Source organism: Oryctolagus cuniculus, chromosome 17, assembly GCF_051225735.1.
Source record: "Oryctolagus cuniculus isolate XC-2025 breed Fujian yellow rabbit chromosome 17, ASM5122573v1, whole genome shotgun sequence".
NCBI lineage: Eukaryota > Metazoa > Chordata > Mammalia > Lagomorpha > Leporidae > Oryctolagus > Oryctolagus cuniculus.
The window spans coordinates 5,825,860-5,846,014 of record NC_142883.1 but is presented as its reverse complement, the minus strand read 5'-3'; the positions used below and the strand labels follow the sequence as shown (position 1 = coordinate 5,846,014).

Here is a 20,155-nt window from a genome sequence, read left to right as displayed (position 1 = left end):
CGGGGCGAGGTCAGTGAACGGCCCACGTCGGGCAGGGGGCTACAGGGTGGCTACGGGCAAGACCGCAGGCAGGAGCGCCCACTCTGGGGGCCCGGCCCATGGTGCACCGGCCCTGCAATGCTCCTGGACTGGCAGCGATTCCTTTCTGGTGGTGGAGGGGGTGGGGGCTGAGTGGCCTGTCTCCCTGGACCTTGGCTTGGAGGCCTGGTCTTTAGCCTTGGCTCAGTCCGAGGACAGAGGGCATCCGGATCTGGGCCGCTCAGAAAATCATTCCCAGGGAGCTGGCGAGCGAGCCACCGCGGACAGGGAGAGGGACAAGGGAGAAACCGATTCCGCAGCTGCTGTTCGAGGGTTCAGCATCAGGTGACATTCCTGCAGGCGGCGGCCAAGGCCTGCTTCCGGGTACATTTCCAGAAGGCTCAGCCGTGGGCAGCCGGTCGTGGTGAATGAGCGTTTCACTCGCCTGCTCCCTGGAGCCTGGCTTCCTGCTCCTTAAGGGGCCCCTGTGGTATCTGAGTTGTCCGCAAAGACCAGGCGGGCCCTGCTGTTCCAACAGGAGGTCCTATGAGCTTGTAAGAAGGGCAGCAAGGAGAGGCCAAACACAGCCTTGCTCAGGCCCGGGAGGGAGGGGGCCGCACCCCTACGTATCAGGGAGCCAGGAGCCTCACACTCACTCAGTGCAGCCTTGCTCTCGCTCTGCTGAGGCCTGGCTGCAAGACCACGGGTAGGGAACCCCTAAGAAAGGCAAGCAGGCGTCCCACTGCCTGGAGGAAGAGGTGGCTCCTGGGAGAGACACTGCCTGAGGAAAAATTGCCATCCAGGACTTCAGCTTGGGGAGGCCCTCCGGCAGCATGAGGACTCCCTGGTGGGTGCTTCTCCGTTCCCAGTTCCCAAGTGGTCGCAGGACGCCCTCCCTGGTCCAGGGCAGGTGGACTCCAGCAGGCACGGGGGCTTCCTGCCTCCTGGCACGGCATGGCGTGGGTGCGGCGGGGGTGTGGAGGAGGCAAGTGTGGTGCTGTGTGCAAGGCTGTGTGTGTGTGGTGTGTTCCACAAGCATCCACTGCAAACATCTACCACGTGCCGCAAGCCGAGTGAGGGCCCAGTCTCATTGCCAGCCGGGCTATTTAGAAGGCTAATTACGACACATCAGGGTAAATGTTATACAAACAAGGCCCACGGGCTGTGGGGAAGCAGCATGGTCAGCAGGGGCTCCTTCAGGGAAAGGCGAGTACGGCTTCCTGGAGGAAGCGCAGCCCCTAAGCTGAGATGTGAAGCAGGGAAGATTTTTAAAAAAATATCTGGTGGGGGCTGGGGGCTTGGCACAGCACTTGGGACGCCAGCAGTGTGGGCTGCTGCGTTAGCCGCCCGGCCCAGCTGTGCTTCTGAGTCCAGCCTCCAGGTAACGTGTACCCTGGGAGGAGGCCATGCCACCCACGCGGGAGACCCTGGGAGGAGGCCGTGGCACCCACGCGGGAGACCGGATGGAGCCCCCAGCTCCCGGCTTTGGTCTGGCCCAGCCCCCGCCATTGCACACATTTGGGGAATGAACCAGCAGATGGAAGGGCTCTCTGTCGGAATCTCTTTTCAAACACACAGGACTTTAAGGAATAAATACAAATTCGGAAATAAAAGCAGTGTGGGACGGGGGAGACAGACTGTCCAAGGTAGAAGGAAGTGCACAGGGGATGCCTGGCGTGGCTGCCCCCATCCTTTCCTAACAGGGTTGAAAGAAGTCAGAGGAAATGCCTGGAACCAGGACTTTGGGTGGACACCTGCCGGACCTCTATCAGGGAAGAGGGGGTGGACAGTCGCCCGGGAAGGAGGGGCCGACCACTGCCGGCCTGAGTGCCAGACCTCCTAGAGCGCGTCATTCGGGTGCTGTTGTACAGACAGGAAGTGGAGCTCAGAGGGATGAGCGACTTGGCAGGTCACCCAGCTGGCAGGGGGCACAGCTGCTCTCACCTTGGCCTTGTCAGAACCTCAGCCCCAAGGAGGAAGCTCCTCAGGGCAGGCAGGTCGCTTCACCTGCGGTGGGAACCCCAGCACCACCCAGTGAGGGGGAGACCCGGATGTTCTCCAGAATCCAGCAAATCCAAGATCTCCGGACGGCGGGCAGGCAGGGCTTGGTGGGACCCTTCTCCAAGTGCTAGTTTCTGGGTCCTGTGCCTCCTGGTTATTAAATCAGGGCGAGGGGCTTGCAGGAGCACGGGTGGCCCTGTGGTTGGATTCTAGAAAAGCCATGGCACCCCCCTCCTCATGACTTCCCACCAGCCCAGCCCACTGGGGGCTGACCCGCAGGGGCTGGGGGTGGGGGTACGCTTTGTGCCTCAGCGCCCCTCCCTCCCCCATCCTGCACAGCCCCGGCCTGGGAGAGGACACTCAGAGACCCAGGTCATGTGCCTGGAGGGACTTGCTGTGTCCTTTGAAGTCAGATCCGGTTCCAGGGTGAGCCTGGGGAACCGGGAGCGAGCACTGCTTTTACTGTGCAGGGGGGCAGAGGGCGCGGCTCGGCCACCTGGTGCCCAAGGACCCTCTGCGAGGGGCTCCCCACAGGTGGCCGGGCAGGGAGACAGGAGCGGGGTGCAGAGAGGAGCTGCCTTTTGGAGGAGCTGGGGAGGGGGAGGGAGTCCCCTCGGATGCACAGTTCCTGTTCTGACTCCCCCTGCACCTTCCAGCTCTTCTCCCCAGCCAAGAGTCACCCCTCCCAGCCTGCACAGTGACCTCTTGGTCTCACTGAGGTCTGGCGGCTTCCTTTCCAGTGTGGGCACCATTCAAGGTTTGGCCCCCCCGCAGTGGGGGGTCCCCCAGCCCCCGGGGGGGGGGGGGGCGTGGACTTAGGGAGGGAGCTGAGGAGTGAGGCACAGCTCCGCCGCGGTCAGCAGCTTTTCCTTTGCGAACTTAAGAAGGGATGCCGGGTTCTAGAAGGTCAGGGCCCCACTGCCAGCCCCCCCCCCCCCCCGCTGTTAAGGAAACATTCCCCCCTGGAGTCAGCTGGGGGAGGAACCGGCCTGAGGTTTATCGCGCGGGCCACTGTGGGTGATTCAGAGTCTACACTGCTGGTTGTCATAGACCGAGGCTGGAAAACAAACAGCCCGGGAGGTGCCCTCCCCTCTCCCCCGCTCGCCCCCACCTGGCCGCCCACTAGTCCGTGACCGGCGGCCCCCCTCCCCCTGCGGCCGCCCCAGGTTGAGCAAACACGCCCGGCCTCCAGCCCCGCCACCGGCTGGCTCAGGCCGCGCGCTGCTGGCGAGCCCCCAGGCAACTCGGCCGCCAGAGACCCGGCACCCGCCCTCCCCGCGTCCCCGGGGGCCACCGCCAGGCCCAACAACCTCTCCCTTCCCTGGGCACCTGGGTCCCTGCGGGCCCCGAGCACAAGCTAACTGGGCCCCACCCCGGGCTCCGAGCTCCCGGCACAGCTCGCGGCCCCCGGGGGAAGGCGGCAGGAAAATCGGCTTGTTTACTGGGCCGGAGGGGTCCCAGCAGGGATTAGCGTGCCGGTTCCTGCAGATTCCAGGGGGCCGGAGCGGAGAGTGGGGCAGCCCCGCCGATCCGGCTCAGGCGCGGAGTGGGGGTGGGGCGCAAGGGAACAAGAACTCCTGGGCAGGTCCCTCCGAGTCGGGGCCAGCGTGTCCCGGAGCTCGGAGACCGCGGGGGCCGAGCCAGACACCGCACCTCGGGGAGCAAGACCGTGAAGACTAATTAGGACAAGCCGGAACAGGGAACCGGGACGCGGGGAGGGGAGCGCGCTCGGAGTTGGGGCCGGGTCTAGGGCGGCCGCAGGAAGCCCGGAGCAAGGTCTACCCGCGGCCCGCGGTGGTGCTGGGCTCGGCCGGAAGGAGCGCGCGTGCAAAAGGTGGACTGAGTGTGCGGTGTGTCCACGTGTGCGCCTTGGGGAAGGGAGGGGGCGCGGGAGGCGTGACAAAGACGGACTTTGTGTCCAAGTGTGTGCTGAGATCCAGCCCAGAGCTGCGAGCCGTGCCCGGGCCGGCCAGCCCTGAGGTGTGCGAGGCCGGGTGCCCGCCACGCAGAGACGAGCCCGGGTGGCCTGCGTGCCTGTCGGGGCGCGCGCAAGCTGGGCTGCCCCCCGGCCCGCTTCCCGCGGAGCGAGACGGGTGCAGAAAGTGAGTGCGCGCGAGTGAGCGCGCGCCCGCGTTCGGGGGCGTGGCGGTAAACAGCAACAACCCACTGGCCAGCTCCGCCAGAAACTCCGATCAGCCCTTCCCGGCCGCCAAGTGCACTCGGCCCAGCCTGGAGGTGAGTCGAGGGGGCGGGCCGGGCGGGCTTTGTTCCCGGGCGAAAGGATCGCACGTACCTGGAGCGCTGCGGGCGCCCGATAAGCGCCGAGAATGGAGGTGATGTCACGGTGATGCAGGCGCCGGCCCACCCTCGCCGAGGGGAAAGGCGCTGTGCGCGGGGAGAGGTCGGCCGGAGAGCGAGCGGGAGTGCGAGCGCGCGTGGCCAGCGCAACCGGGGCCCCGGGGAGAGGCAGGCTCCGCGCCCCCGCCCGGGCCCCGCCACCCCAAGCCAGGGCTGGGCCTGGCCCCGCGCCCCGCGCCGAGCCCCTCCCACCGCCGCCCGTGCCCCGCCTGGGGCTGGAGTTGGCCCCAAACGCCGCGCTGGAGCCGGGCCTGCGGCGCGTCCCAGGTAAGGACTGTCGACTCCGCTCCGCCCTCCCTGGGCGCCCGGAAGAATCGGGTCGGGCAGGCGGGGAGGGGGCCGGGGCCAGGGCCAGGGCCAGGGCCTGGGCCGGGGGACAGGGCACGCCCTGCCAACTCCGCTGGGTGCCCAAAGTTTCCAAACCCGAGCGGGCCGGGGACTGGGGATAGAGAAAGCCTGGAGCTGCCGCCCGGCAGAGGGCGGGGGAGGACCCCACCATCGGGGGTCCCCAGGGGCGCCCCTAATCCCCCCGTGGCCGCCGTCCTCCCGGCTGCCCACTGCTGGGCGCCGGGAGGGCGGGCTTTTGCGGCCGGAGGGAACAGGAGAGAGTAACCGGCTCCCCTGCGCCTTCTGTTCGGACGACCAGGGAAGCGCGGGTGTAGACGGCAGTGGCTCGGGCGGGAGCCTGGAGGGAGGGCCAGGAATCTGTCTGCGGGAAGTTTGGAATTCCGGACCCTCAGAGCCCGCGCTCCTGACCGCCGGCCTCCAGACCCCGCCCCGCCCCCACACCCCACCCTCGGCTTTTCCTGCCTGCCAGAGTGCCCCCCCCACCCCCGACCCCCGGCCTGCGCTTTCCCCCAGGGTTTGGCCCCTGGGGCCCCCACCCCTGCCCTGTGCCTTCCGTTGTGTGGGGGGGAGGTGGGTGTTGGGAGTGACATTCCAGAACTTACCCTGGGAGTCTCAGAATAGTGTATGCGTTTGCATCCCCACTGCCCACGCCTGGTGTGGGGTCTGGGCTGAGATTCCAGAAGCCCCCTCCCACTTGGCCACTGAGGGGCTCCATCCAGGCCCAGGCACACACACCCCCGCCCCTTTTTATTGGATGTGTTAAGCCCCAGAGTGCCTGGACAGAGGGTGGGACGGTGGGACCTGATGAAGGGGTAGACACAGTGGAGTCGGGAGGCTGCGGGGTGGGGGTCATCCATCCTCCTGCCTGGGCTGCTCCAATGGCACTGGGGAGGGAGGTCGAACCACAGAGGTCCCTGCCCCCACCTGCCTCCGGCTGTGGCTCCCTGGGAGCCCTGGGGTGGAGTCCAGGGAGCTTTTCCCAGGGAGGTCCCCAGTTCCCCACCAGGGGGGCGTTTTAGGGCTTGGTGAGGATGGTGGGGGGGTTGGCTGGAAAGCTCTGTGTCTCCCCTGGAGCTGGGGGGAGCCGGTCATGGCCGGCTGGGCCTCTGAGCCCACCTCTGGGCTCCCCCTGGAGAAAGAGGAAGGGGCTTCTGGCACTGGTCTGGGCTGCCTGAGACCAGAGCTGAGGGCTGAGGGGCCAAGCCCAGCGGTGCATACAGCAGAAGGGCCCATCTGTCCAGGAAATCGTCTGAAGCTGGGCTTTGGCTTTGGGGTCTGGAGACTCACAGGGCAGAAGAGGGAGGGCCCCCTCCCACCTCGCCTCCCACACTACTTTTAATACAGGACCCTCGAGAGTGGCTGGGAGGGAGGCGGGTGTCGGGTCCGTTCCAAGGACGACTGTCCAGTGCCCGCTGGGCCCGAGGCCAGGTGTTGCTGGGGTGCTGTGGTCACCAGTCCCCGCTCCCCATGGGAGAGACCCGGACACAGGATTCAGGTGTCGGAGGCCCAGGAGGCCCCATCTAAGGGTGGGGTCTAGGGACCCACAGGAGGCAGGAGGTGCTCCTGGGGCCTCAGAGAAGAGCCGGTGGGCAGAGCTGGGTCCGCCTTCAGCCCGCTTCTCCAAGGACTGCATTTGAGCTGTTCTGAGCTTCCTGTTCCTCCATTCTGGCTGGTCCCCAAGGACCCCCGTCCTAGGCAGAGGAGATGGCGAGGCCAGGCCCGGTGCCCCTTTTTTTGAGGACCAGAGAGAGGCGAGACCTCCCAGGGTGGGAGCGGTCATTGCATGGGAGGTCGGCAAGCTTCGGGGCAGCCGGGCAGCAGCGTGCCACTGGATGGAGGCGAGGGCAGTCCTCGGCACTCCCCATGGGGGGTGCGACTTGCAGGTAAGGCCAAGGAGGAAATTGTTGACAGGAAGTCAAGAGGAAGGGGGGGTGCTGTGAGGTTCTGGGGCCGGAGGTGCGTGCCCAAGTCCCCAGATTTCTAGGGCAAGAGGGAGCAACAAGGGGCGCCTGCACCAAACGGGACCTGGCCGGGTGTTTTGTCTAGGCGCGCCTGTTACCACATTGGAACTTGCCGTGTGTGCTTCAGCCCAATCCCCACCCACCCAGTCCTTAGATTTGGGTTTGGGGAAGGGTGCCTCTTTGGGACCTGCCCCTACGGCCTCGATCTGCCAGCTGGGATGAAGGTGTGCCCAACAGAACCATCACCTGCCTGGTGCTGCTCTTGCCGGACTGACCTCTTAGAGCGAAACCCTGGCCACACCCCCCACCCCCAGGGCTAACAGCAGCCTTTCGGGGGCTCCGCACTGCACACCTGGTCTGTGTGACTCTAAGCTGCCCCCTGCCAGCCACACTCAGCTCGTGCCTGGGGGAGTGGCTGCTGTCTTTGGCCCTGACCGTGGGCTCAGCTTGGGGCTTTGACCTAGGTCCTGGCTCCTGCCTTTCCTTCCCCTCTTCTGCTTGGTCCCGTCCCCTACCTGACGTCCCTCAGCCTTAGCGGCTTCGTGTGCCTGGCTTGTGGCGGTGTCTGGGACTGGGACGAGGCGCCTCTCTCTTACATCTTCAATAAGATGCCCCTGGAAGGTCTTTGGCTTCTGTCCCTTCCTCTTCTGCCTGCCTGCCGCACCTGTCTCCCTCCTAGAGGCGAACTCTCTTGTGTGGCGTTGAGCGTCTGTTTTCTCCTTTGTATAACTCATCTCTCATGTGCTTCCAAATCCCACCAAGTCGCCGCTGTGTTTGGTCCTGTGTGTTCCCCAGCTCGGAGAACAGCAGCTGCTGTCTCCACCGAGATGTCGGGAGTAAGTGGCGGGAGTAACACATTACCTCCCCGGTAACTTTGCATTGGGAATGAAGGACAGTCAGTTCACACACCCAGCTCAGTTTTAAGAGTTACCGGTGGGTGGTGTTTGAGGAGGTGAAAATGAGTAAATCCATCTTTCTCATGTCAGCTTCAGTTAATTTGAGGAGTTTCAATCCCCCTGGTGGCTCAGCTGGCTTCCACTTCGCAATTGCGGGGAGACTGTCTCTGTCCACCGAAACTTGGGGTGTTTGTTTGCCTGTTGGACGTTCGTAGCCAGATCGGGAAACAGCAAGGAGGTGAGCCAGGGCCAGTAACAAGCCCCTCCCAGCTCTCACCTCCAAAGGGGAGGCTGAGAGGTGGTGGGAGGATGGGGAGCTGGTTGGTGCTGTTCCCTCGCCAGCCACCAGTGGCCGCTGTCAGCCTGGGAAAGCTTGGGTGCTGTTTTCGGAGACCGGACTGGAAGAGGCAGGATGACCACTTGTCATTTGAACATGTGGGTGACTTACCTTTGGAGTATTTGCGTTTCATAATGTGGCACTTTACACCTTTCTTCTCAAGGCATTAACATTTCTGTGCTGAGTACGTTTTCGATGGGAAAACTCACGCAGTTGGTCTGTAACCTCCCTCCGCCTGTCCCTCCTCCGGTCCCACACGGGGAGAATCCGATTGGCGTTGCGAGCCGGGGTTGGGTGCATATTGGCAGAACTTCTGTGAGTGGCGGGAGTGAGAAGTTACCTTCCCGGTGTTAATAAAAGATGCCTCTCTTGCCTTCTGCCTACGGCGGCTTGAAGTCTTCCATTACAGATGAATTCCTTGGGGTTTTGCCTTGCCCTTGCCTGGTTCTTGGCTTTTAAAATGTTAATGTCTCATAGGAGAATTGTTGCATGAAGTCATTAGCTCCCTGGCTGAAGGATGAGTTTATTTTATCCTTGCCTTGAGCACCTGAGCCAGACAAAGGCTGTACCTCCACCTCTCCCCTAGTTGCTGGAGCCTGGGGAATGGTAGAACCTGGGTTACGGTGGTGGAGGGGAGGGAACCCACATCTGACCCCCAGGAGCGTCCTTTTCCATGGTGAGGAATGGGGATGACAGATGGGTTCCATTTCACTGGCCTCTGTGGTCCACGGGCATGCCTTTGGAAGCTCTGTGTTAAGAAGGATTCTGGGCCGGCACCGCGGCTCACTAGGCTAATCCTCCGCCTTGCGGTGCCGGCACACCGGGTTCTAGTCCCGGTCGGGGTGCCAGATTCTATCCCGGTTGCCCCTCTTCCAGGCCAGCTCTCTGCTGTGGCCCGGGAGTGCAGTGGAGGATGGCCCAGGTGCTTGGGCCCTGCACCCCATGGGAGACCAGGAGAAGCACCTGGCTCCTGCCATCGGATCAGCGCGATATGCTGGCTGCAGTGCACCGGCCGCAGCGGCCATTGGGGGGTGAACCAACATCTGTCTCTCTCTCTCACTGTCCACTCTGCCTGTCAAAAAAAAAAAAAAAAAAAAAAAAAAAAAGGATTCTGAAGCTCATATCCACTCGCATTGTCTGCCCAGGTCAAGCAGGAAGCAACTCTGTGCATGTTGGAGTCTGGCCTTGGAGGACTGATTTTGCTCACCCCCTCTCTCTCTCTCTCTCTCCAGGGTCCCAGCTGGAGCCTGGCCCGGGAGCCAGGATGGCGGCGCACAGAGCCCTGCTGATGTGCCTGGGACTGCCTCTCCTCCTACTCCCGGGAGCCCGGGCCCAGAACGCCCCTCCTGGCTGTAGCCCAGACCTCAATCCCCTCTACTACAACCTGTGCGACCGCTCTGGGGCTTGGGGCATCGTCCTGGAGGCGGTGGCCGGGGCGGGGGTCGTCACCACGTTCGTGCTCACCATCATCCTCGTGGCCAGCCTGCCCTTCGTGCAGGACACCAAGAAGCGCAGCCTGCTAGGCACCCAGGTCTTCTTCCTCCTGGGCACCCTGGGCCTCTTCTGCCTTGTGTTCGCCTGCGTGGTGAAGCCCGACTTCTCCACCTGTACGTCCCGGCGCTTCCTCTTCGGCGTCCTGTTTGCCATCTGCTTCTCCTGCCTGGTGGCCCACGTCTTTGCCCTCAACTTCCTGGCCCGGAAGAACCACGGGCCGCGGGGCTGGGTGATCTTCGTGGTGGCTCTGCTGCTGACCCTGGTGGAGGTCATTATCAACACGGAGTGGTTGGTCATCACCCTGGTGCGAGGGGGCGGCGAGGTTGGTGCCGCGGCCAATGGCAGTTCAAGCTGGGCAGTGGCCTCCCCCTGCGCCATTGCCAACATGGACTTCGTCATGGCGCTCATCTACGTCATGCTGCTGCTCCTGGGCGCCTTCGTGGGCACCTGGCCTGCCCTGTGCGGCCGCTTCAAGCGCTGGCGCAAGCACGGGGTCTTCGTGCTGCTCACCACGGCCACGTCCATTGCCATCTGGGTGGTGTGGATCGTCATGTACACCTACGGCAACGAGCAGCACAGTAGCCCCACCTGGGACGACCCCACGCTGGCCATCGCCCTCGCCGCCAACGCCTGGGCCTTTGTTCTCTTCTATGTCATCCCCGAGGTCTCCCAGGTGACCAAGGCCAGCCCCGAGCAAAGCTACCAGGGGGACATGTACCCGACCCGGGGCGTGGGCTACGAGACCATCCTCAAGGAGCAGACCGGCCAGAGCATGTTTGTGGAGAACAAGGCTTTCTCCATGGACGAGCCAGCCTCAGGTGCGTGCGCCCCCTGCCTGCAGCCTGCGTGATTTTGCCGTACCAGGGTAATTGGCCCCCAGGGCGAAAGCGAAGATTCTCTAGGTTATCTACAGTTTTTGGCCTTAAAGCCCCTCGATTCTACTTCTAAGAACAACTTTTATCTGTTTACTTGAAACGCAGAGTGACAGAGAGAGGACAGAGACAGAGAGATCTTCCACCTGCTGCTGGTTCACTTCCTAAATGCCAGCAACAGCCAGGGCTGGGTCAGGCTGAGGCCAGGAGCCAGGAGCTTCTTCCAGGTCTCCCACGTGGGTGCGGGAACCTAAACACTGGGGCCATCGTGTGCTGCTTTTCCCAGGCCATTGGCAGAGAGCTGGATTGGAAGTGGAGCAACTGGGATTCGAACTGATGCCCACATGTGGGATGCTGGTGTCATAGGTGGCGGCTTTACCTGCTGTGCCACAGCGCCGGCCCTGAACTTGTTCTCTATTATGTGTGAATCCCTGGTTATCTTCATGTCCTTTAAAACAAGGTCTTTTCCGCGAGTGCTGTGCCTCAGCAGCCCGTGGTTGACTGGAGGACCACGAGCATCTGCTGGGCGCCTGCTGTGTGCCCAGCCCCTGTGCTAAGCCCCTGTTGCATGCAGTCCACACCTTTCCCAGCTGCAGCCTCTTCCAAAAGCTGGCATGAACTCGAAGGCCTCCCCTCAACCCCAGACACCCTGTGCTGACTAAAATGGCTGGGGACTGGGGGCCGGCGCTGTGGCATAGAGGGCAAAGCTACCACCTGCATTGTCAGCATCCCATGGGGGCACCGGTTCAAGTCCCGGCTGCTCCACTTCCGATTCAGCTCCCTGCCAATGGTCTGAGAAAAGCAGCAGCAGATGGCCCACGTGCTTGGGCCCCTGCCACGCACATTTGAGACCTGGAGGAAGCTCCATGCCCAGCCCAGGCCGTGGCGACCGTGAGGGGAGAGAACCAGCGGATGAAGATCTCTCCCCTTTTCTCTCTGCATCACTGACTTTCAGATAAAATAACTCGTTTTTTCTTTTTTTTAATGATGGCTCAGGGGCTTAGGACTTCCTTTTCTGCCTGTTTATCTGCTGGAAAGGCAGAGGCGTGGGAGCTCCGGAAAGAGAAATCCCTGCCTCTCTGCAAACTGAGACCATGTCCTTCAGGGCACTTGATCTTGACCTGCCCACCTGGGCTGAGCACGCCCCCCCCCCCCCCCGCAGGTGCCACTGAGTGTGCACGGGGTGGGCGGCAATGATGAAGCCACAGGAGGGAGGGGGCTTGGCGACCCCCGCCCACCGCCCCTGCCTCTGCTCCTCCCCTTGTGCCTGTCTGTCCCGGCCAGACACTTCCCGGCCTTTCTCCACCCCCAGCAAACATTTCTGGGGCTGTGAGTTTTTACTCCCCCCCCCCCCCTTATTTTTCTAAATGGAAAGATCAGTAGCATGAGGCCAGCATTTAGGGAGCCCTGCGGGAGACAGGCGTGCGCGGTGGCTCCCAGGCCCAGGAAGCCAGCGGCCCGCAGGCAGGCCTGGGGGGAACTATTCCTGGAGCTGCAGACGCTTCTGGAAGCTCGCCCTCCCCCGCACCCCCAGCCCGGGGGCCCAGCCAGCGGCGTTCAGTCTCCCGGGCTGGCTCTGGGGGAACCCGCACCCAGCTCAGCCCTGCTAGCACACTGAGGAGTCTTGGGCTGGGGAGGGGGAGGGAGGGGCTCAGCTGTATTTACCCTGGCGCCTGGCGGCCGGCCCGGAGCGGTAGAGGCCGGAGCTGGAGGCTGGCCATCTTGGAAGGCGGGCGGAAGGCCCGTGTGCCCCTCTTGGCCTCTGTCCTCTGGTCCTGGAGGGCGGATGGGGATGTGAAGGTTGCTGACCCAGCGTTTTCTCAGAGCTGTTCCGGAGGAGGGAGGCTTGGCGGGGGTCCCACGCTGCAAGGAAGCCGGGCGGTGGGGAGGGGCCCTCGCGGCCGCAGCCTCACCCCGGTCATTCATGGGGTAGATGATACACCAGGCCCCGCTCCCCTGCCCCAGGAGAGCTTTGCTTAGGGTGGGGGTGGGGGTGGGGCCGAGAACCTGGGCATCCTCAGATGGCGCCTGTTTGCCCTTTGCAGCTAAGAGACCAGTGTCCCCGTACAGCGGCTACAACGGGCAGCTGCTGACCAGCGTCTACCAGCCCACTGAGATGACCCTGATGCACAAGGGCCCGGTGAGTGAGTTCGTTCCCCGCATCGCCGCGACCCTGCCGGGGGCCACAGCGCCCAGCCTCAGCAGGTGGACATGAGAGGGCCAGGTGGCCAGCTCAGGGTCGACATGGAGGTGGTCAGCCGGGGCAGCCGGAGCCCCAGTTCTTAGCCCTTTTCGGGGGACTGATATATCCAATGTCTTCCACTCCATGGCGCTGGCACCTGTCCCGTGTCACTGGTGTCACACCCAGACCGGGCAAGATGCTGTCCAGTGCAGCGCCAGCTCTCACTGGGCTGGTGAGAGCCGCCGGCTAAGAGCTTGGGGAGTGACAGGGAAGGGTCTCGAGAGGGACAGGGGCCAGCGGTAGCAGGGCTGGGTAGCTTTTGTGTCTTAAACTCAGCCGTCCGGCAGCGCCCCCCCTTCCCCCCTTCCCCTCCCCCTGCCCGCGACCTTGCACCTCCCCTGGGGTCTGGAAGCCAGACGCTCTATTAGCCAGGGAGGGGGCGGGAACAGGAAGGCGGTGGGTTAGGTTCCTCCTGGGCTGGCAGCCTGTGGGAGAGGTCAGTGGCCTGCGTTGGCAGGATGCTGGGAACAGGAAGCAGAGAAGTCAGTGGGTGGTGTTCTCACCACGCCCCCCCCCCCCAGCCTGGGGCAGGACGGCCAGGGTGTCTGCAACTCCGGCCTGTGCCTTCCGTCTCCCTGAGCCTGAACCTGTGGCCAGGGCGGGGCTGTGAGGGGCACAGGAGCTCCCAAAGGAGCCTGAGTGAGGCTGCCTGCCCAGCCCCTCAGCGGGCAGCCGGGGACTTGGGTGGGAGGGGCAGTGGCAGCCACAGGCTGTCCCTCGAGGGCCACCTGGCCAGCTAGGCTGCTTTCTTCTAATTCTCAGAACGCGGTGCCCGAACCCCCCGCATTAGGTCACCTGGGAACTGGCTACCAGCGTAGGCTGGGTGAGGCGGGAAGTGGGCCGGAGCCAGCTGTTGCCAGGTTGCCAGCAGCGGTGTTGCATTGACATCACCTTGGACGGGAGTGACTGCCCCAGGCAGATCTGCAAACAGTGCAAATCAGAGCTCCCACTCCCGCCCGCTTGTTAAACAGATATCACCCCCATTTACCACACTGGGTGGGTCCCAGCTCCCAGGGGTGGGGGTGCATGACAGACAGACCAGGTGACCAGGTTTGAGACCCCTTAGATGTTCCTGGGACCCCTTTCCATGGGGACAAGGCAGGTGGGCCCGGGACTCCACCTTCCCTCCAGGGTGGGAGCTGGGACGGAGGCCTCGGCACCCTCTTCTAACAGCCCCAGCTGCAGGCTCCCGCTACAGCAATGGGGTTTTCGGGCTTCAGGTCAGACCGGCCACAGACCCACAGACAGAAAGGCTGGGCACTCTCAGAGCCCCACAAGGGTGCGCTGGGCATTGTGGGTGAGGGTCTTGGAGGAAGGCAGCCTGGGGGCTGCAGCAGACAGGTGGTGGCAGCCCAGAGCGGCCCACCCTCCTTGGGAACCTAAGAGTTCCTTGAGGAATCGGAGGCCGGAGGGGCTGGAGGTGACCTCGGAGGTGCCTGGAAGCCATGCCCAGGGGCAGGGTGAGGTCAGGGGCTTGGGGTCAGCGGCTGCATTCCCAGCCCGGGTCTGGCTGCCGGGGTGGAGGGGGCGGAGGGGACGCGATATGGGAGCTGGCAGGCTCGCTCTGCAGGAAGCTAAGTGCACGCATCCTGGCTGGCGGAACCGGCCCCCCTGGCCCCTTGCTGTGACACCGCCTGTTCTTCCTTGTAGGCTGAGGGAGCTTACGACGTCATCCTCCCGCGGGCCACGGCCAACAGCCAGGTGGTGGGCAGTGCCAACTCAACCCTGCGGGCCGAGGACATGTGCGCGGCTGCCCAGGGCCACCGGGTGGCCACACCGCCCCAAGATGGCAAGAGCTCACAGGTCTTTAGAAACCCCTATGTGTGGGACTGAGGCGGCGCAGCCGGGAGGAGCGGAGGAGCCGGGCCCTCAGGACCCAGCCCGGGCGAGGGCCCCTCCTGGAACCCGTGCCCTGTGGCTCATTCTCCTTTGCTGGCTGGCCCTTGGCAGCTCTCGTCTGAGCGTGAGGTTACCCGTATGCCAACGTCTGGGTGGGTGTCCTGGGCGGCCCCACCCACTCCTCAGTGTTTGTGGAGTCGGGGAGCCAGCCCCAGCTTCATGCCAGGGTCCCCCACGGCGGTCCTGCTCCAGCCAAGTAGTGTTTTGGGGGGGGTGGGGTGGCCGCCAGGCGCTCCGGGCCGGGCTTGCTCCTCTGTGAGGAACAAGGCTGCCTAATAAAAGTCTCTGCTTTATAAACTCATGCTGTGCGATCGTGGTTTCTGACCTGGGCACGGAGATTCTGTGGCCCTCTTTTTTTTTTTTTAAGACTTCTTTATTTATTTGAAAGGCAGAGTTAGAGAGAGAGAGAGAGAGAGAGAATCTTCCATCCGCTGGTTCACTCCCCAGATGGCTGCAACAGCCAGAGCCAGCCAGGCTGAAGCCAGGAGTAGGAGCTTCATCCAAGACTCCCACGTGGATGCAGGGGCCCAGACGCTTGGGCCGTCTCCCGCTGCTTTCCCAGGCGCATTAGCAGGGAGCTGGATCGGAAGTGGAGCAGCCGGGACTTGAACCAGCAACCGTATGGGATGCCGGCATCACAGGCAGAGGCTGAACCCGCTGCGCCACAGCACCCGCCTCTGGGTGACTCTTCTCTCCTCTCTCCAGACCCAGCTCGCAAAGAAAGTTATTGTTGAGTTTTCCTTCTGTGTTCAGTAGCAGAGCCGCAGACTGAGGAGGGGGCTGGAGCGGACCCTCTGCCTGCGTTGAGTGCACTGGGAAAGAACTCCTGGGCTCCTGTGCGTCTGGGATGCTGTCCTGTGTCCCAGCTCGTCTGATGCAGGCAGCTTTCCCCTGGGGCCTCCTGGGATGGGGACAGAAGAGGGAGGCGGCCCTGGTGCAGGCAGGTGTGTGGAAGGGCACCTCCTCGTGGGGGAACGGAAAGAAGACACTTTGCGGGGGGGTCCTGTGGCCTCCCCAGGGCTGTGGGGACGGATGGTGCAGAGAGGACCAGGGCTCGCTGCCCCAGGTGGAGAGGCCAGACAGGTCCCGGCTTCTTCCCAAACAGTCATGGACCTGTCCGCACGCTCAGTACTTGACCATCAACAAAACCCTTTGCACCTCCGCTCCCTTTAATGGCCACAGCCGCCCTGGGACGGGGACAGGCCTGGTGTTCCCGCCCCTTTGCAGACTCAATCCCAGCATCAGACCATTGCAGGGTCGGATCGGGGCTCGGCGCCGTGGTCCCGCCCCCTCGTACAGGTAAACAGCGTGGCCTGACCCAGAGACTTTCTCCTTGGCCAGCCCTGGGAGAGCCGGCAGGCTCCAGTGTCCTAGGCTGTGTGGACGAGACAGCCGAATCCTGACCCCAGGGCACAGCCCCAGGGAGTCTGCCCCTCCTGGGCTTGGGAACGTTTCTTCCCAGGCAGTCGGAGCTATTTTCATGGAGGGAAAAGAATGTTTTGGTTGAGAGGGAGAGAAAAGTTGCCGGAAGGAAGAATAAGACTTGCAAACTTCTCCTTCTATGTTCAGATGGCCCCAGGCCCCTGGGGACGGGCTTTGCTTAGGAAGGACCTTTCATGGGCCTTTCATGGGCCTCCTGTCGTCCGCTCCCCTTTGACGCCTGTTTTTTTTTTTTTTTTTTTTTTTTTTTTTTTTTTTGTTACTTTAGGCTCAGTCCCCGCAAAATAAAACGAGATGGTAACGCCATGGCACCTTCCTACGTCCTCACTCTTCTCTTCCCGGGCTGGGCGCGGCTTAGCACCTTCCTGCCCTTGGCATTGGAGCTGGGAGGGACTGGAGGTTATCACCAGAAGCAGTGGACTGGGCAGGGATGTGGGGAGGCCTGAGACATGACTGGGGCTCCGGTACATGTCCCCCGGTGACTGTGGCTGCAAGAACCGGTCTGCAGCCTCCCACCTGTCTCCCCATCGCTGTGCCCCTGGCCCCACACGTGGCGCCCCAGGTGAACCACAGGCCTTCTGTGCCCGTCCTGACTGACGCTGGGCCTTCCCGGCCTGACCACCCTGCTGTCGGCACTGGCCTGGCCCGCTCTGTGCCTTGGTGGATCTCAGGGTCATTTTTGCCAAACCACGGCAGAAGGCGGCTCCGCCCTTGTCCCAGGGCTGCCTCCTGGGCTGCAGGAGGCCAGTGAGCTGAGGCCAGGCTCCACCTGGACAGATGTTGCGTCTCTGCAGGGCCTGGGGGCCCCGGCTGTGCGCCCTTCTCACTGCGACCCTGACCCAGCCGTCCCCACCTTCAGGGTCAAGTGCTGAGAGTGAATGCCCTGTCCTGAGGGGTGCGGTGTTTTCTACCTCACCCTGGGTGGCAGGTTCTCTCGGGCCACCCAGGCGAGTGCTGCTCGTGTCACCAGTGGACATTGGTGTCCTCAGCCTTAGCACATACCCCAGGGGGTCCCGACAGCCACCCTGGCAAGAGGGGGGCTTTCTGGGGACCCGCGGGATGCCGGCAGCAAGGACAGAGACACCCGGATGCTGACTCCTGGGTGGGACATGTGGCAGCGTCCTGTGTCCTGTGCTTGGGGACCAGGCGGAGCTGACTTAGCCAAGGCCACTTCCTCCCCAGGTGCTCCCTGGAGCCCAGTCCTCAGCCCAGCGTCACCCGTGGGTGCCAAGGTGCAGGGTGAGCCCAAGAGTGGTTCTCTGGGGAGACACTCTGTAGACGGTCCCACAGCTCTCCAAAGCCACCCTTCCGGCCCCAGCTGCCAGTGCCTTTGTCCTGGGAGCATTTTTCAGAGTTAAGTTAGGTGAACAGAGATGGGTGTTGTAGTGCAGCAGGTTAAGCCACGGCCTGGGATACCCGCATCTCCTATCAGAGTGCCTGGTGCCAGTCCTGGCTACCTCGTGCTTCCAGTCCAGCTCCCTGTAACGCAACAATGACCCAAGTACTTGGGTTCCTGCCGCCCACGTGGGAGACACGGGTGGAGCTCCTGGTTCCTGGCTTCACCCTGGCCCAGCTGCAGCTGTTGCTGCCTTTGACCATGTGAACAGCAGATGGAAGCTCTCTTTCCCTCTCCCTGTCACTCAGCCTTTCAAATACACACATAAGCCTTTTTTTAAAAAAAGAAAATACATTGGATGATCAGTCGCCGCAGAGGAAGACTTACCCAGGTGTGACTCCCCCAGCTGTGACCCCCCCAGATGTGAGTCCTCCAGGTGTGAGCACCTCCAGGTGTAACTCCCCCAGGTGTGAGCACCTCCAGGTGTGACTCCCCCAGGTGTGAATCCCCCAGGTGTGAATCCCCCAAGCGTGAGCACCTCTTGCTGTGACCCCCCAGGCGTGAGCACCTCTTAACACCACCATCCCTCCTCCCCCGCCTGTTCGCCTCGCCACTTACCTGTCCGAGTACAAGTTGAGGTTGTACGTTCCTCTGACCAGTGGGAGGGTGAGCTCCGTGAATCTCTTCTCTTGATCTGGGTTCGTGGCCCTCAGACCCCTTCAGTAAATAAAGATGCAGCCTTGCTTTCCTAGGCGAGCGTCTCGGAGGGTCCCTGGCGGTGCCAGACAGCAGTGAGTGTGTACTGCCTGAGCCTCCTGGGGGTCTGTGGGCGAGGGTGAGGAGGGGTGCGCCTGCCTGGACTCAGGAGCGCACGGGGCCCTGCTCCCCCAGTCCTGGGCTGGGAGGAGACGCCAGTGCTTTTCGGGGGAGATGGGACAGTCTCTGCAGGTGGCTGAGCTGTGTCCCACACAGCCTGGAATGGCCTGAACCCACCACAGATCCCTCCTCGTCAGACTGTGCTGGGTAAACTTCACGCCCACCATCAAACCTCACCGCTCGGAGAAGTCGGGCTCCATCCTGCCTGCTCCGCGTGGGACCACCGATCCCGATTGTGGGAGCTCCCCGCTGTGTCTTCCTGGGTTTGTTGAACACAAACTCTTTTCCTTCTACGCCAGCGAAGGCTGTTTGATTCTGGTTGAGCTTGTTCTTGCTCTAAGATAAACCAAGCCTCCAGCAAACCCTAAGCTGTCAGCCAGCCGAACCCAGAGACCGGGGACCCCACACAAAATGCGGGAGAGGTGGGGTGGGGGAGGGGCTGGGTGGGTGATGCAGGTCACAGAAAGCCATCCTGGGGCTTGGCATGATTGACTGCTCCAGGGCGGGGCCTGCCAAGGGCACAGCCAGCGCCGGTGCACTAGTGCGGCTCTCAGAGCTCCCGGGCCAGGCAAGGGCCAGGCAGCGTGACGCGCTCCGCCTACAGTGTTGCTGCGGCGGGGAAGGGTCTGTCAGCCCCTCCAGGGGGACACCCCAAGGTCAGCCGCAGGTGCCGGGGGCCAGGCGTTGCTTCCTGTCTGCTGTCTCCACTCTGGGGCCTCCAGGAAGCTGCAGCCCCTGCTCTCAGCAGCCGTATGAATTATTTAGCATCCACACCCGCCCGCCCGCCCGCCCGGGAGTGCTCTGACCTCCCTCGTCCTCCTGGGCTCAGGGTGTGGCTCTGACCTCAGCCTCCTTGAAAAGCGCTTGCTGCGAAGGTCAGAGGCCAGGGTGGCAGGTGCCTCTGGGTGGGGTCGAGCGAGGGGGTCACGGCACCCTCAGCGAAGGGCATGGGACCAGAGACCCAGCTGCCCCTCACAGCGGGAGGCAGGGTGGGGACAGGACTCGGGATCAGGTGCCCACAGGCCGAGATCCTGGCTCTTAGCAGCTCCCTTAACCCTCCCTCTGGTTCTTTACCTCTAAAATGGACCCCTATGCCTCCCGTCCCTTACGCCCTGGGGTTGGGGTCCCCCCTGCAGTGTGCATGGGTTGTGCTGCCCGCGGGCCCCAGCGGCCTCCGCTCAGTGTCTGGGGCAGAACTGGGCGGGCCCAGGGTCGCCTCCCCATCAGGAAAGAGGCGCTGAGTCCTGGCCCGCGGTGGCCCCGACCTCACACGGCTGCTCGCGCCGCACCCCCACCCCCCACCCCAGGCGCCCTCTCCGCGTTGATCTGCCCAGAACGGATTCGCACAAAAGCGACATCACAGTTTTACTACGGAGCGTTCCAGCGGTGGCCTTGCCCTGCCGGGGTGGGCACAGGGCGCGGGACCCACCTGCGGACACCCCACGGCCCGCGAAGCACCTGGAGCGGGGTGGGGGTGGGCGGTGGGGGGTGGGGCCGGAGCCGCGGGCGCGGCAACGTCACTCCCCAGAGAGGCCACGCCTGCCCCGCCCCAGCCAATCCACGGCCGCCTTCCGCCCCGCCCCAAGCCCCCGCCCTCTGCAACCCGATCCGGCGCCGGCGGTTTGCGCTCGCGCCCTGGAGGGGGCCCGGCCACGTTGCCTAGCCGGCTGCGGTTGTCCCATCCGGACCCAGGACCGACCGCCTTCTAAGCACAGAGCGAAGTGGGGGGCGAGGGAAGCAGGTTCCTGTTCCCACGAGGAGGGATCCTGCGTGGGGTGGTGGACCGGGCCAGGGTGCGCGGGGACCCCTGCCCCGACCCTGGTCTAGGGCCAAGCAGTCCCTTCGGTGCAGCCGCCCGTGCACTGTGCACCGTGCACCGAGGGTGCTGAGCAGCGTCCCTGGCCTGCCCCCACCAGAGGCCAGCAGCACCAGCGGGCCTTACCTGGAGCTGTGACAGATGTCCCCTGGGGGCATCACCTGAGGTCCACCCGCTGCCCCATGCTGGTTGTCCCAACCTAGGGACTGTGACCTTTGGCCACCACCAGAGAGCTGCCGGCTTCTCTCTCCAGCTGCCAGT

General features: G+C 63.5%; 1 protein-coding gene and 2 long non-coding RNA genes across 6 annotated transcripts in view; 1 reads left to right on the top strand and 2 right to left on the bottom strand.

Moving 5' to 3' along the window:
- Positions 1 to 4,487, bottom strand: part of LOC149121085 (uncharacterized) — a 23,753-nt gene extending 19,266 nt beyond the window's left edge. Inside the window, exon 1 of the long non-coding RNA XR_016223987.1 lies at positions 4,313 to 4,487. This is a non-coding gene — a long non-coding RNA (uncharacterized LOC149121085). The remainder of the gene's footprint in view (positions 1 to 4,312) is intronic.
- The window catches only part of GPRC5C (G protein-coupled receptor class C group 5 member C), a 16,536-nt gene extending 1,809 nt beyond the window's left edge, over positions 1 to 14,727 (top strand). Inside the window, exons 1-4 of one of the 4 annotated variants that reach the window (XM_051840586.3) lie at positions 3,257 to 4,254; positions 9,152 to 10,231; positions 12,331 to 12,425; positions 14,178 to 14,727. In XM_051840586.3, the coding sequence (XP_051696546.3) occupies positions 9,184 to 10,231; positions 12,331 to 12,425; positions 14,178 to 14,360 (1,326 nt within the window). In that variant the 5' untranslated portion in view covers positions 3,257 to 4,254; positions 9,152 to 9,183 and the 3' untranslated portion in view covers positions 14,361 to 14,727. Of the gene's footprint in view, positions 1 to 3,256; positions 4,645 to 9,151; positions 10,232 to 12,330; positions 12,426 to 14,177 lie in introns of those variants that run through there. The other 3 variants (XM_089317708.1, XM_017339272.4, XM_017339273.4) reach the window with 3 other exon arrangements.
- On the bottom strand, positions 13,323 to 20,155 carry LOC149121084 (uncharacterized). The gene is made up of 3 exons (XR_016223988.1): positions 20,021 to 20,155; positions 17,821 to 17,974; positions 13,323 to 13,448 (listed from the first exon to the last, which is right to left on the bottom strand). It is a non-coding gene; the product is annotated as an uncharacterized LOC149121084 (long non-coding RNA).